Source organism: Girardinichthys multiradiatus, chromosome 13 (assembly GCF_021462225.1).
Source record: "Girardinichthys multiradiatus isolate DD_20200921_A chromosome 13, DD_fGirMul_XY1, whole genome shotgun sequence".
Classification (NCBI taxonomy): Eukaryota; Metazoa; Chordata; class Actinopteri; order Cyprinodontiformes; family Goodeidae; genus Girardinichthys; species Girardinichthys multiradiatus.
Window position 1 is genome coordinate 32,069,959 of NC_061806.1, and position 17,047 is coordinate 32,087,005.

At 37.7% G+C, this 17,047-nt stretch overlaps 1 protein-coding gene across 10 annotated transcripts in view; it reads right to left on the minus strand.

The window, feature by feature from the left end:
• LOC124879245 overlaps positions 1 to 17,047 on the minus strand; it is a 63,753-nt gene that overhangs the window by 31,071 nt on the left and 15,635 nt on the right. For 4 of the 10 annotated variants that reach the window (XM_047383677.1, XM_047383673.1, XM_047383678.1 and 1 more), the window contains exon 2: positions 5,858 to 5,910. The exons of 1 other annotated variant lie outside the window; for it this stretch is intronic. In XM_047383677.1, coding sequence (XP_047239633.1) covers positions 5,858 to 5,910 — 53 coding nt within the window. The remainder of the gene's footprint in view (positions 1 to 5,857; positions 5,911 to 17,047) is intronic. 5 more of the 10 variants (XM_047383675.1, XM_047383679.1, XM_047383682.1 and 2 more) reach the window with 2 other exon arrangements.

The following is a 17,047-nucleotide window of genomic DNA, read 5'->3' on the forward strand; positions in this document are numbered from 1 at the left end:
TTCAAGCTTTTCCTTGCTCACATCAAGTGGGACTTACAGGATAACTTGCCAGCTTCTCACATTGCTCACATGTGAAGACAGAGAAGCATTTACACCTCAACTAATTAGGAGTCATTAATTAATCAAACATCAAACAGTTTGGGCTGAAAAAAAGCTCTAACTTAGCAGGAGTCATCAGCAGGAGGCCTTATACAAAATAAAAATACAGGTCTTCATATTCAGAAAATCTTCCATTTCATCATATTTCTGGAGTGTCCTTTTTCAGGCAGTCAACAATATGAAGACTGACATAGAAGAATGAAAACTCATGCAACAAACTGAAATGGGGTGTTGGACCACTTGTTTGCTGAGTATTGCACCATCTGCACGTTGTTGGACGTCACCGTGCCCCTCCAATGGCATCGGCCATTTTGTACCCAGGACAGCCCGCTCCTACATATCCCATCGAGCATTGTGACTGATATGACTGGACGTCCCAAGTCTGATGTCACAGGACGCTATATAGGAAGGTGCACATTTTTGAAAACTTGCCTTCTGCTAGGAACCGGACTAGTGACTGAAGTGCGCCACTTCAAGAGAAGAGCTCTTTGCAGAGTTCATTCATTTTCTCTCGTTGGACAACGAACAATTAATAACTGAGGTTTATGGACTAAGAAGGCCAGAGATTTCACTTTGCCGATCGAAGACGTGAGTTGAACACGTAACTGAGAACACGGAGTTTCGGAGAGACGAACCGCTACCGTGTTTCATTTCCAAGTTGACTTTGATGGTCAGATCATATTTTTCGTTTTTGTCAAGAAGACCAAAAGACGAAGACTGACCGCTTTCCCTGAAGTTAATTGTGGACGCACAATTAACTTACCCCCCACTTTTCCTCGCTCAAATTCCCTCGCTCAGGAAGAAGACGACACCAAGTAAAACCCATCTTTTATTTAATCTTTTATTTCTTTATTAGAAGGCCTGGGCAGGGTCAGAGGTTGTAGAAGCGATCAGAATCGCTGGTTAGGATCTCATGTGTTCTGAATAATATGTGCATGTAACCTTGCTTATTGAAACTTTGATGTGTTATGTTGATATCGGAATCCGCGGTCCTGGAGCTGCTGGTGTTACTATCTGGGAGTCAACGCGGATGCGTTGTAAGACTGGACTGTTAAAACGACCTCATGGTAAAATTCTCCATTTCCCCTTTGTCTTCAATCTCACTGTGCTGGCTTGCCGCCAAAAGTTAGAAGCCTTTGTGCTCAGGAGTTAGGGGGAGGTTTTATGATCAGAAGACCATAAAGGACAGTCGGAGCTGCGCTCCAACCCCCCACCACTCGCCACCACACCACCACTCATATTCTCATTTTCCTTCGTCTGTAGTGCCATAAACTGCTGGTTGATTCAATACACACCCACTATCGTTTGTTGATTTTTGCTTATTTAGATGTGTTACCCCTGTGTTTGTAGAATTTTGCATGTTGAGTAGGTGAAAATTAATAAATATTCACATAGATAAAGAGAGAGCGTTTTGTGTTTCATTGTGTGCGAAAGTGATGTGTCAGTCAAAATAAGGTTCAAGTTCCACAAGTTTCGGCAGAAACGGTCGATTAAACAGTGACATCTCCGGCAATAGTTATTAATTATTACAGAGTATTTAACGGTTGTAATTGTCAGAGGCGTTGAGCCACAATTACAACACCAGAAACATCTCTGGTCTCGATTCATAAATGAGGATTTTTGGTTAAGAAATTGATTTTGTCAGATTATGATTTGTAATTATAATTATTGATCAAGATTAATCAATCAATAATCATAAACCCAACAGGGGTATTACTGCATGTGTCTTTAAACTCTCTTATGCCAGGACACTCCATTAAATGTAATGTTTTACTGACTTTCTGAAGTCTACTATGCCTTACAGACATCCCTCGTGACAGTGCCAGATTAACACAGTAGACAAAGTTCCAGGCCGCTCTACTTTCAGCCTATTCATCACTAGTAATATGAATAATCATTTGAATTCAGGTCAGGAAACTGGCTCAACCAGCTAAGAACATTTCACTGATAGGGCAAAAACAATCTGGACTGCTTTACTTGTAAGTTAGACTCATGTTTGGGTGCAATGACCTAAAACTGGATGACTTTGTATTAGAAAAGGTAGGATATCCAACCTGTTGACCCTTTAAGTAAACCCTGTAAGTTCCTCGTGTTGGAAGGGGTTAATAGGAAGTCTGTCCAGGGGTGGAGGAATTATTCTGTCAGAATTGTACATTCTATATGAATAGACAGGGTTAACACGTTAAAAAAGTATAACTGACTCCAAATCCAGATAAAAGTTTTTGTTTTTTAAAATGGAAAATGAGAACATTCCGCCACACTACAGTGTTTACTACACATTTCTGTTCCCTTACATTTGAGAACTTCTAGAACAAGGGTATCTAACTCGAGTCCTTAAGGGCCGGTGTCCTGCAGGTATAGATGTTTCCTTGTTCCAATGCCCTGGATTTTAATGGCTCAATTACCTCCTTAACATGTTCTCAAGTTCTCAAGGGCTCTGGTAATGAACTAATCATTTGATTCGGGTGTATTTTCCTCAAAACATCCATCGATCTACTGTCTATACACTCTTATCCTTACAGGGTCTCCAGTGGTTATTGGATGAAAGGCAGAGTACCCCCTGGAAAAGGTCCCCAGTCTATCCCAGGGAAACAGAAGACAAACAACAATGCACGCACATCCAAGAAAATCTTTGAGAAATCCATTTCCCCACCATTCATGGATTCTGGATTGTGTGAGGAAGCTGGAATATCCAGAGAACCAATGCCTACACAGGGAGGAGAACATGCAGGCCAAGATTCGAACCCAGGTTCTCTCCGGGTCTTAGAACTGTTGCTGCAAGGCACCAGTTCTAACAACTGTACCACTGTAGCCCTGTAAAAAAATATCTGTTCTAGTAATGTTTTAAGGACCACCCTGTTGTCTTTGAATTTCTCTACAGCAAAATGTAAAAAAATTAGGCCTTACTGAATATTGAAAAACTCCTTAACCGTCCATGTCTTTGATATGGGGGACCCAGATTCTATTCCCAGTTGCGTCAGGAAGAGCATCAGGCGTAAAAACTCTGCCAAGTCTCTGTGCAACTTCTACTGACTTTCTGTGGTGACCCTTAGTAATTGCTTTTGTCCTAAATGTACAAAAATAGGGTAATGGATAATTTAGGTTTTTCACATTGCCATTGATTTAATAGTCATTTTTCTTTATGTTTGCCGGATTTTGTCCAAATTGGATTTGAAAAGAGTCTATGAGTGTTTTTTTCCCCTGTTCTCTCCAAAAGCAGGCAGACCAGAAAGTATACTAGCACTGATTGTTAAGCAGGGTAGTTTTTTTTAACTGGCCCAGTTGGACTGATCTACTAGGTCACTTCACCCATAGCCTTTCATGGAAACAGTTCTTTACTCTGGTCTAGAAAAGTGTCATTACTAAGGCAGCAAGATTTCAACATCAGAGCAACCAGTGAGCTGAAAGTCAAAGCAGAAACTACTGGCACTAGGATGAAATCTGTTTGCAAGTGCCTTCTATAAGTTAATAGATGGATTTGTCAGTAACAAGTTCCATAAACACTCAGCTCATCTAGGCGATAAACTCTACATGTCCATTGTTGAGTCATCATCCATTTTGTGAGCCAAACAAACTATTATCCTCCTACTCGTTGCTCCAAAGAAGGCTTTACCAAGAAATTTTGTTTTTTTTCTGTTGGTACTGTAGAAATAGCCTGGCAGGATAAAGTAGGATACTTTAGGGTGATTTAGTATCGCCGTTCATTTAACTCCATGTGTCTTATTAATTGTATGTTGCATGTCATGTTTTATGGAAATTTATGCTGAACCGTCTGATTGCTATTTGAATATTGTTGAACTCTGAAGCATGGCTGCGCAGCAAAGTTGAAGCATATTCACCGTGGTTTTGATCAACTGAATGCTGACTCGGAGTTAAAGCGGACTTTAAAGCAGACTGAGGCTGCGAACTGAGCCTCATGTTCATCTCCATTCTTTCACCATTTATGGCCCTTTCTGGTCCTGAAGGCGCTGCCTATGTGGAAACTCATTGCCTCCCACTGATTGTGTTTTTCCGAAATTCCAAGTCAATTATTAAGCTTTGATCTATTCCCACTCAGTCCGTAAACGGCTAATTTGATCTCCATCTACCCTCATCACGTTTCATTTTTTTTGGTTATTAATGTACCCCTTTTGTAGAATAGTACATGCCTAATTAGGTGAAAGTTGTTGACCAGAATTGTCGATTGTAAGAGAGGCTATTGGTTTAATACATTTTCACATAGATAAAGAGACAGCGTTTGTGTTTATTTTGTGTAAGAGTGATTATCTGTCAAATGAAGGTTAGTGTTCCACACCATTCAGTAAAATGGTTGATAACACAGTGATATTTAGTGTGGTTTTGGTTAATAATTATCAATTAGTTAATGATAATTAACTAATTGTAAGTATTATGTGCTATGAGCCCAATAATAACAGCTTTAATCTTTATTCGTAAGAAATTATTTTTGTTTAAAATGTATTATGTCTGAGTTATGGTTTTTAATTATAATTTTGATACATATTTATAATCAATAATCATAATCCATTTCACCATACCACTAGATATGGTCATGGTAACTCTCAAAATGTATTGAAATCATTGTACCAGGACCAGTCCCTTCTGTTATTCCTACAAAAGCTAGAAGCTATTTTGGCACTAGCTGGTTCAGGATAATGGCTTGCATTGCAGACCATTATTAGTCCAAACCAGGCAAACTGCAAAGGTCTTTAGATTTTAAACTGGCTGTAGGTCTTTTCTTTTTTAACACCTAGGTCAAAGCTCTTTTTTTTATTAAACCATTTAACAGTTCTGGTCTTTGCGAACTGCAACTTTTTCTGCATTATAAGTCAGTTCATTTTGCTTTGACACCAATGATTCAAAGTGATTTTCTAAAAAGTACTCATAATCTACTGTATGGAAAGTAGCTTATTTGACTCTAATAAATCATATGGACCAATAGGAGATTGCTCATAGTGATCTTCTTTTGATCAGAAATCATAATCTCTTATATTTTATAAGCCCTAACAGGGATCAGAGAAAAAAATAAATTAAAATAAGGTAATAACTTTTTTTTATTATTTACAATTATAAAGCACTTTATGATTATCTATCTCTATAATGCAACAAAATACTTAACCACCAAGAGATATAAAAATATGTGATGGTTAAGTATTAAATGGATAATTTATCAGTACAAAATGGAAGTAGGCTGGAATGAAATGGCAAAGCATGGGTCAAAATTGGATACAATTTAGCATAACTTTATTTTTTCTAAGTAGATCTCTAGTAACCAAAAAAGTTAAGCAGCAGTAGATGATTTTGTTTTCTGAGTTGTATTCAAGTAAATGTCAGATAACAATGAAGGTTGGGAAGAAAATCAGTGTGTCGGGTGAGTTTTGTGTTGTTATCACTGGAGCCTTGTTGTAAGCTTTGTCCTCAACCCTCTGATGCACAAAAGGTTCAGAGATGATACATACTCACACAGAGAATAAACACACACTTCACTCTATGAATGTGTTTTGGGTTTTTTTTCCCTTTTGTTGTTGTCGCTGTTTTCAAAGCTTAAATATGGGCAACCTTTTCAAGGCCAGGACCTTATGATGCAGTTTTGGGCGGGTAACAGTGCCTCTCCCTCCCCCCTAACAGAGAATAAATAACTTTGCCTCAGATGAATACACCAACAACTATCTCTTTTGTATTTTGTCAAATCAGCTTTGAGAGAAAATGTTAATGAACATTTATATGTGCAGGCATGAAAGAAAAGGTAGAAGCATTTTACCTGATCCCCATCTTTCCGTACTGGCACCGCATCTGTTGCTGGAGATGCAGAAACAGAAAGAAACAGGAATAATAAATTGATTGTAAGAATAGTTTATTATCTGGAGCATTACTAGGTAGAAAACACAGATGCAAGAGAGCAAACAAGATAAACCCCAAATTACTTTGTGTACGTTGGACACGATAGCAATGAGTAAGGGAAGAGAAGCAGAAATAATGACAACAAGGAAGATAACAGTGTGTTGAACTGATGTAGCCTTCGGCATCATCACTGAGGGAAAGTGACAACACTGTCCAGTATTTCTCTCCTCCACACACACACACACACATACAGACGGAGCTAAAATTAGATTAATTATCTATGCTGAGCTTTAGCTCACAGAGGGCACAACCAGTGCAAATCATGAAGGTTAGAGTTGATCAAGAAATATAGGAGGATGATGAGCTATTTCCAGAGATATCACAAAAAGTAATGAAATACCACTTTAATAATTTAAGAGTCCTCTTATAAAGGCATTAACTGCTGTACCAAATACTCAACATCCTACCCACATTGCATGGTGAAGATGAGGATGAGAAGCTAGCCTGGTGCCTATCTCGAGCAATTATTGGGTGAGAGGTGGTACACCTTGGAAAGATTGCCAGTCCATCACAGGGCAACACAGGCAGACAACAATGCATGCACACACTCACAATTATGCATACTGTAAAAGTAAATCTAGAGAACCCTGAGAGTGCCATTGCATGAATAGGGAGAACATGTAAACATCATGCAGAACTCAGGACTGTCTTGGTGCAAGGCAGCAGTGCTAGCAACTTTGCCACTGTGCAGCCCACGAATAAGGCAGGGTAGTTAGGTTCAGATGCTGATAATTTTTCATGGTTTGCAATTTTGCAGTTTCTATACAAATACAAGTACACGGATATGGAATGGACTTCCTTAATGCATGGGTGCAAAACAGGTGTTGGCAAAGGTTTTGGCCAAGGAACAAATTAAAGAAGCCAATTCCATTCTTTTTTATTTTGCTTATTATTCTTACGGTTAATCTGTGATTAGTGAGTTGCATATCATTTTCATCAACACTTCTCTATTATTTGACCAAAACCAAATCACAACTAATAAGACTCATGAGCAACATTATGCTCTTACTACCCTCCCCTAGTCAAATACAATTTTAGAAGCAAATAACATATATATAAAATACTGCAATTACAGAACATCAATAATGAAATACATATTAAGTAGGATTAATATTATTTCAGCAGTTTGATAAATACAACACACAACAAATATTTCAACTGCACAAAAAACTGCACAAGAAAGCTAGAAGTATATTTCAAATTAAGGTAATGTGTTCCAAATCTTTGCTGATTTCATGAAAGATGTCTGATGTTTAATAAAATGAGACTTTACCAGTAAATGAGGGAACATTATTAGTTTCTATACATGTTCACAGCAAGGTGGAGGAAAATATTTAAATAACTTGAAATCAAAAATAAAAAACTAAACTAAACTCAAGCCACCTTGCTTTTTAACACAGTTGTTTGATCTTCATTAGAAACAGAATCTTAAAACATCAAATCAAATCAAATTTAAATGTCTAATTATTTTGAAATAGTAAAAAGTATATATTTTTTACAAGCCATTTTATTAATGTTATATGTTACCAAACTTCCAATCTGTGATTTATTACCACATATTGGTACTTTCGACAGCAGCTTCTAAAACTGAGGAAAACATATACGTCTTCAAAAGAACCTCCAGCTTCATTCTTATATATAGGTGGGAACATCTGGAACTTTCGGAATTGAGTGAATTGCTGCCACTTACCACTGCTAACTAACCAAGTGTCTCCCAGTTTCGTGGCTATTTGAACTGTGTACTTGCACTCAAGTGACAGCTGAATCTTTCAGTATTCTTTGATGAGAAATAACTTCAGTTACATTTTAGTGTTTATGCATGATTGGGTTATTACTGGTCCACCTGTGTGACATGCCTCACGACTTCGGGACGCCACATGCTTGCCAATGTTAGAATGTGGATCAGCAAGATCTACATTTGGCCTGTAAAAGCCTGGTCTTTTTTGTCACTAGTCCATCAGCCTATTTCAGTACTGCTCCAGTATACTGCTGCTAATCCCCTCCAACTGCGCTATCCTCTGCTTTGGCCTCCACCACAGTGCAGCACCTCCACGACGTTCACCTGCTTCACCGGAGATTAATCCACTGTGACTCTTGGTGGAATTTCCATCTCGATAATTCCAAAGCTGTCAAGTCTTTCTGTTCTGTTACTCACTTCCCTTCCAAAATACAGAAAAAAAATACTGTTGATCACAGTAATCTAGTCCACCTAGCCACCTAGTCAGCTAACACTGCCATCAGTCAGAACACCACTGTCCTAACTTGGGACTGCTTAACATTCACTCTCTTACAAGCAAGGGACATCTCATTCACGATCTCCTCACTAGACTTTTTCTGTACTGAAACATGGCAACAATCTAATGTCTTTTCACAACTCAGCAACTCTACTCCTCCTGAGTTTGCTTACATCTGCCAATCCCACGGCTCTGGTCACGGAGGAGGTCTCATAATATTTTACCGCGAGAAGTGGAAAGCCCTACCCATCTCTGCTCCTGCCTTGAGCTCTATTGAATGCTTTGCTCGTAAACTGCCTGGACTCACTCTAACCATTACTGATACAATTTATCAGCTGCCTCAGCCACATAAAGACTTCTTAAATGAATTTGCTGTCTTGCTCACTCACTTATTCACTCTTTCACCGAATGGGACTTTGTTGTGGGATTATAACATCCACTTAATCTGTTAATCTGGTCTCAACCCCTCCAACTGCAATGCTGATGAACTCACCATTATTGATGTTTAGTCCAGTCTCTATAACCAAGACCCCATGTCTTGTTGCCTTCAGGAACATCAAGGACATTAACATTAATACCATCTGTTCCAAGACTGATCACATCCATATTCGAACAAACTGGTTGCTCATTGCAACAACGCCTTGAATTTTATTCTCAGCTATCTTGTTCCAGTGAAAACTTGCTCTGTTACCCTCTTCCATACTTCTCCCTGGTTTACATCTGGACTCCAGTCACACAAAGCCAAATGTAGACAACTTGAGCAGCTATACAGTAAAACCGGTCTCACTATTCATAAAGAAATGTACAATATTTACCTGCTGTGCTACAATGACTAAGATTGTTGAGACAGGCAGACACCAATTCATTGTTTTCACTTGTCAACAAAATGCTTCAACCCATTTCTTCTTTGCTCCCACACCTTTTCTGCCAACATCCACTCCTCACTCACTACTGGAGTTGTTCCCATCCACTCCCAATACTAAAGAAACCTGGTTTAGATTCCAACAACTACAATAACCTTCACCCCATTTCTAAGTTTATTTATGAACAATTCCAGTCTGGTGTCTGCCCCCACCACAGTACAGAAACTGCCCTCCTGAAAGTCACCAACAGCCTCCTCATGGCTGCTGACTTTGGTTTATTCAACATCTTCATCCTTCTTGGTCTGTCTTCGCCCTTTGATGCAGTGTCTCTCAAAATTCTCCTCAATAGACTGTCTTCCATTGACATCCACACCCCATTCTAGTGGTCTAGTTCCAGGCTGCGCTCAGTTCATCCAACTGAAGTCCTTCAAATCCCAACCCTCTCCTGTTACATAAGGTGTGCCCCAGGGGTCAGTCATGGGGCCCCTTCTCTTCATCGTTTATCTCCTTTCTCTTGGCAATACTTTTCACAAATTCAACATCCACTTCCATTGCTTTGCAGATGACACTTCCCTCCAAACTTAATTCTGCTTTCCCTTCTTTCTCCTTCCTCACCAGCTTATCTGACATAAAATGTTGGTTAATTTGCTTCAATAAAAGTGTAAAAAACTGAAACTGTTTTTGTTGATACCAAATCTACACTACCCAAAGTTGGCATTTTTTCTGTTTCAATTGACGGCTCCCCTCTCTTTCCCTCCCCTCAGGTTAAGAGTTTGGGTGTCGTCCTTGATACTTCACTATCATTTCAGGCTCTCAATGGTAGCATCACTTGTTCTGCATACTTCAACTTATGCAACGTAAACTGCCCCTGTCTAACCTCTCTCACAACTTCTAATCTTGTTGACAGTTTCATCACCACTCGCATTGATTACTGTAACTCTCTTTTGGTCGGCCTCACAAATCCCTCAATGAGCTTCAGATGGTTCGAAAATCAGCAGCCCACGTTATTGCCAAAATTCCTTCCTTCAGCAGATGCACTGACTTGCGGATAAATAAACAATAGAATTCAAAATTCTTCCCACCAGACATCTGTAATATTGACTCTTGCTCTGTTTAAATTAGGATTCAAAACGCATGTGTTTAAGAAATCATACTCTCTGTAAATTTAATGCATTTCAACTTTTATACTGCATCTTTTATTGTACATTATTGGCGAGTGTCCTGAAAGGCCCTTTTAAGTAAAAGGGCCTTTTAAGGGTATTTCCAAGTGACTGACCTATTGGATCTATTGTTTTGGTAACTCATCATCTCTATCTCTGTCAGTTTATTACAGTTGAACTGTTTATCTGAATGCATCAGATTCTGGATCAAAACAAAAACAGGATGTGACTCATAGGTACAATGCTGAAGTACATGTAAATTTTCTCGTAGTTCTGCAGATCATATGAATCACTCAGTCATCTCATTATTATTTTTTTCTTGGTAGCACTGTCTTTTATGCAGCATTAAGATTAGTGAAAATGAAATCCCTGTCCAACAGAACACTTAGCGCCAGCTCTAAAATTAGATTAATTATTCATGCCATGCCTTGGCATAGGGGGTCTCGACCTGCATGAGTCACTGATGCCCATGATGGTGAAGGATATTAGATTTAAGTGGCAATGAAAGGAAAAGCTCCCCCCTTGTTAACACAAATTATAACCTACACCTATAATATCTAGTGGTAAAAAGAGCTGAGGAAGAAATCACTCCTAACAGTGATAACTGGATCTCTGCAGTAGAACTGAACTTCACTTGCTACAAAATTAAGTTCTGTCTGATAAAAAGATGGGTCAATTTTATGATGATTAAGTAAAAACACTGCTTCAGCGGTTTTATATTAGTTTCAGACTATTTCAAGCTGGAGTAGCCCTGAGTTCCAAGCTTGTGTCATTAAAACACTTAATTGACATGAATATAAGAATCCTCCTTAAACTACTTCCCTCTCCTCTTTGATAAAACCATTACTGAAGTGGATTAAACAGCCAAAATCAATACTGCAGCTTGGACTCACCAGTCTACCTTGCACTAAGATCCAATACATTATACATATAGTATCCACAACAAATGGCTCAACATTTACATTAATGCTGTCTACATTGATTTCATGCTTTCTGCCAGGTCCTACCCCCACTGAAGGGGAGTACATCCAGTCGACAGCACCTAAAAATACTTCAGGGTTTATGCCACCTGCACTGGAGGACAAATGTTTCTATCCAAATAGGTGTCAGGAGAGCCATTCATAGTGATGACTGTGGGTGTTGGGAGATGGACAGTCGTGAATTAATTAATCCTGGACAACATTTGAATGTCAAGCTTAAGTTTGCAGACAGATAGACAGATAGACAGATAGATAGATAGATAGATAGATAGATAGATAGATAGATAGATAGATAGATAGATAGATAGATAGATAGATAGATAGATAGATAGATAGATAGATAGATAGATAGATAGATAGATAGATAGATAGATAGATAGATAGATAGATAGATAGATAGATAGATAGATAGATAGATAGATAGATAGATAGATAGATAGATAGATAGATAGATAGATAGATAGATAGATAGATAGATAGATAGATAGATAGATAGATAGATAGATAGATAGATAGATAGATAGATAGATAGATAGATAGATAGATAGATAGATAGATAGATAGATAGATAGATAGATAGATAGATAGATAGATAGATAGATAGATAGATAGATAGATAGATAGATAGATAGATAGATAGATAGATAGATAGATAGATAGATAGAAAAAATATTTTTTATTTGCAAAAAAACAACAGATGCTCTAAAGAAAAAGGATATATTTTCCGTCACAACATTGATTTCATCTGACTTATTCAACTTTGCAAGCTGCACTTGCTGCATCTTTCCCTGTCTCTCTCTCTTTTTGTGTTAATGAAAGGCATGCAGTCTTAGTCATGACTCTGCTCTCTGTGAGCACATTTGATATCTAACCCAGGGGATCCCTGATGCCATTTACTTCACACAACATACCCACATGCACTCAACCACGTTCAAACAGACACAAACACACATATACTGTAAGTCCACCATGCCCACACCTCTGGACCTCTTGAGATGATGGAGCTTCCTTCCAAAGCCGCAGGAGGGATGACAGGGAAAGAGCAGGTGGGGTGGACAAAATGGGAAAGTCTCCAAACAAAAAAGAGAAAACAGGAAATAGTGTAGAAGCAATCTAGAGTAGAAATGCTGACCCAGAATCAGCACAGGGTAGGTCTGGATAAACCAGCTTAACATTTGCCTGCACTCTAGGCTTTTGGAGATTCTCTATAGACCTTGTTGTTTTGTATTCACTCATTTGTTATGTTTTTTTTTTTATTTCTACCTCCATTTTAATTTGTAAAGTTTGTTTCTTCTTCGGTCTTGCTTTCTTTCTTTTCTTCTGCCCTTGTCTGCTCAGATGTTGCTCATGTCTCATTTTGTCAGTGCATTTTGACTTATTGCATTCTGCTGATCAGTTTCAGATCCCTGCTGTTGCTTTTCTCTGTGCAAATGTTTAAACCTTCATTTCATGCATAGACTTGTGTGCCACTGCCCTCGTTGGATGTATCTTTCCGAACAACAGTGTCTTGTGTTTTCTTTTACTTAAACACTTAAAAAGTGGAAGAAAAAAAAAAGCAGTGTCACAATTTGGGTCGTTCGAGCTATCAACTGTGACATTCTTGCACAAAACAAGGATTTTTACTCAACACCATAAGATACGTTATTTCAGTTTCCATGCACACATTTTCACCACCATTGGATTTCCACATGTCAAATTGCCATTCTTTGACAGTCTCAAACTGGACTGTATATTCAGTCCATCTTACCCATCTTGAAATATAAACACAAACCTTTGCTATTAATTCTTGTCAGAAATTTTTACTATCTCTATATGCAACCAGCACAAACAAGAGACTGACTGAAAGATCTTTTTCATACTCTGAACAAAACCTTGGTAATTAAGTATGATTGTATGATTGTGATTACGGTTTGTTTTTTTCTGAGAGCGCAGAGTAATTTTCGCTTGTTAGTCTGTAAAACCTGCAGCGTAGAGCTTCTGAGGTTTGGTACACTATGTGTGAGGCTTTTAACCTTTGAGCGAAAGGTCAGCAGTATTTGTGCACACTCCAGACACTCTGGAGCGGAGTTGCACCAGAACAAAAGCCCAGCTGATATAAAAGGAAATCTGCCTTCTACATGACTTCAGATGTCATTTATGGACAAGTATAAAAAGGTATTTCCACTGATAAATTTGCCGTTGTTGACAGTTGTTTTCTTGTCCTATCAAAAAGGTCATAATTTTTGTTAACTTTGGTTGATCTTTTTATAAAAGTATTAATCAGTTGTTTACAATTCTAAATTAGAGCTCATTAATGTATATGTTTATACTTTACACTCTTTAACAAAAGATCTGATTTTTTCAAAGTATGTGCTGAAAATATTAAAAAGATTAAAAGGCATTTTACATTTTAATGCAATAATACAAAAGAAGTATTCCATAAATTGGTATTTGTCCATGTTTTTCTCTGCCTATTCTTCTGAACTCAAAGTAGATGCTAAGCTGTTTTCCCAAAATTTTTTTTGTCTTGCTACCTGTGTCTTCCTAATTAAACAATCAAATGCATTTTTCTAAATAAAAAAAAAAACAGATAATTTGTATAGTTTGGATGTGGCAGGACTCTTTATAAGTGCAGACAGCAAGACCACATACTTTAGCATCAGATTAAGTAAAATTATTATTAGGTTAAAGCTCTCAACATTTGATTGGTTTCTGCTTTCATACAAGGATAATCTACGGGACTCAGTTTGATTGGGCAGGAAAAGCCTACTTAATTGGTTTGGTTTACCTTTATACTGCACCGTTTTCAAATAAACCAAATCAACAGGACAACATCAATGTCAATGACAGTTTGTACTGGTATTGCTTGAAATTAGCAGTGGTCTAGATAGAAAAAAGTTTTTAAAAAAAGAGGAAATTCATCCCCTTTCACAGTGTTCACAGTGGAAACAAACAATGGAGCAGCACCAATTTTATTTGGACTTTAGGTTTCTGTTTTTAGTTTGGTATTCTAACCTAAACTAACCACTACAGCAACCTGTCCAGTATGAGCAGCAGGCAAGGCAGCAAGCTATCTAGCATGTTGCCTATATATGCATATTGTTTTGTACATGAAATGAATCCCGCAGATTAATATCCTCTATTCAGTTTGTTGGATAGTCAGTTGGAATTTTCACTGTAAGAGAACCGGACCCATGTTCACTTGAAAGGTACTGACACCCACATTTTCAGGCAAACCAGAATTCCCTTTCTCGGTCTGCACCTATGTTCAGATGAGCTTTCAGAAAATCTGAGGAAATAAAGCACTGCTTCATTTAAAATTGACCAAACAGCTCTGATGTAAAGGGCTTTAATTTGCAATGTCAATAGTATTCTACGACATCTCCAAAAGTTCTGTCTCAAATTGGTTAGTCTGGATTTGTAGAAAGACTATGCTCGGTGGTAATTTTGATAAAGCAACCTATTTTCTTACTGCATCGAAATGCAATGCAGACATCCAATAGTATGAATAGGATTCTATAGCTGTGTGAGACAGTAAATATATAGCCAGGTTTTTTACCTCAGTCAATCTACTGAACAGATTCCTATAAAATGTAAGAATAGTGCAAATATTTATTACTGTTTTTAGTCCTCTCCTACAAAACTATATTTATGTCAAGATCCCCTTGTATGAATTACTTCTTACGAATTTTAATCTCATCTGAAAATGCAGCAAGTCTTGACGAGGTATTTGTGCTCCAGTATCATCTCACAGAAGGCTAAAAAAAAGGTAATCGCTCAATTTACGATTAGGCTAATCTTCATTTTAGATATATTTTTACCTGTACATGTTGGAGTCCCTGATGGTAAAAATATGTCAAACAAAGCTAAGAAATGAATATTCCAATGAATATTCCACATCTTACATCTTACATCTTACAACCACATCTTATATTGTAGCTTGTAATTCTGTTCAGGTTAATTGATAATACTGTAATAATTTTGACTCTAATCTAATTAAAGAATTTACAAGTATTCTTTTTTATAAAGTCACAAAATATTAAATATTAAATAATGTAAAAAAAACAGCTGCCAAGTGAAACAATTTTCTTTTTTATCATTTTAATGAACTCAATGCACGGGAGGCGATGCAGCAATAAAAAGGTTACAATGTTGTTTAAAATTCAACATTCAGTGCAGCTCAGTTTAACTGCTCTTTAAGGACTAATACAGCTAAATGGCTGCTTCACAGGAACACAAGGGGTAGAGGGAAGGAAAAGCAAGGTGAAACAGAATTAAGGTGGCGAATTAATGAATGAGAGAATTGAGGAGATTTGGGAGGTAGCAGAATTAACAGCTTAGGAAATATTTTCAAAAGAACATTGGTTTATGAGTTTTCATGGAGGTAGAGCGTGCAGGGGAAAGCAATGTGTGCACCATGATGCATGCACCCGTGCACTTAGCCTTATGTATACACATAAAGTACAGCTGAGTCCATGTCTGCGTCTGAGGAAGGGTGGGATTGTGGGATGCAGCAACAATAGGTCCTGACAGTTCTCTGTGGCACACCCTCGCCTGTCGGCTGCCATCCCTGTAGGGGTTTGGTGTGTGTTTCTGTCTGCGCACATGTGTTCCTTTGTGTGTGAAGCAACACACAGAGCTTGTGACAATGATCCAAAGCGAAGTGAAGTCTGACTCACCTCCGCTTCAGTGGCGAATGCTCTGAGCCAACACCAAACACTGAGGGAGTCCTGCTCACTACGCCTCAATGGGGCAATACCTTCATCCAGTCATTCCTTTCCTGTCCACTGCATCTCATTTCTGCGGGTTATATTTCAAATTCATCAAGACAATTTTACCTTCCTTTTTCTTTTTTCAAAGAAATTCCCTCCAAGTAAAATTTGCTTATGAAAACATATAAAAGGTGAGTTTCTCTTTTCTCTTAACAGCATGTTGATGTGGTTGATAAATAAAAGGTGAAAAGCTTTAACAAAAGGAAAAAGCTTTTACGACGTATATCTAAATCTGGCTAAAAGGTGGTTCGGGGATCAAATGGATGAATCAAATCTTTATTTGTTTTTGTTTCAGTTCAATTTCAACAGGAGCTATATGGTAAAGAGTGTGTGGGTTTTTCTGGTATTAATAGGGACAATTACTGACCTGGAAAAGCCACAAAAAGATTACATTGGAAGTTCAGAGTCTGGAAAGATGTAAAAAGTCTTTCTCTGGAAAGAAGCTCACAAACAAAAATTGGTAAATTGGACAGTGAACAAGTTTGACAAAGTTCATTTAGATTTCTTCTAATATATGCCTGAGGCATCATGTTTTTCACAAAAATACAAAGGTTTGGTGCAAAGTGATTCCCTTGAGTTAAGAAAATAAGTACAACAAACTTTGTTCACCCCAAAATTAACAGATGTGCACATTTCCTATATGTGGGGGCAAAAACAGTGACTTTTCCCCACTAACAGTGTGGTTACCTTTCAGATATTAAGATCTACATACAGCATCATCATTTTGATATTTTAGATTATTCAAAATAGCCACCATTTGCTTTAATTACTCCTTTGCTCTCTTGGCATTCTCTCTATGAGCTTCATGAGGTGATCACCTAAAATGGTTTTCCAAAGAGTTTTGAAAGAACTTCCCAGAGGTTCATTGAGAGACAGCCAAAGGTTAATATTTCAGTCATCGCAGCAAGGGGCAGCTACTTTAAGGAATATAAAATGTAAAACATTTAAATAACATTTAAAGGTACTTAAAATGTTTTTTTGTTCACTACATAATTCCAAATGTGTTAATTCACTGTGTTGATGCCTTCAGTGAGAATTTATGTACAATGTAAATAGTCATGA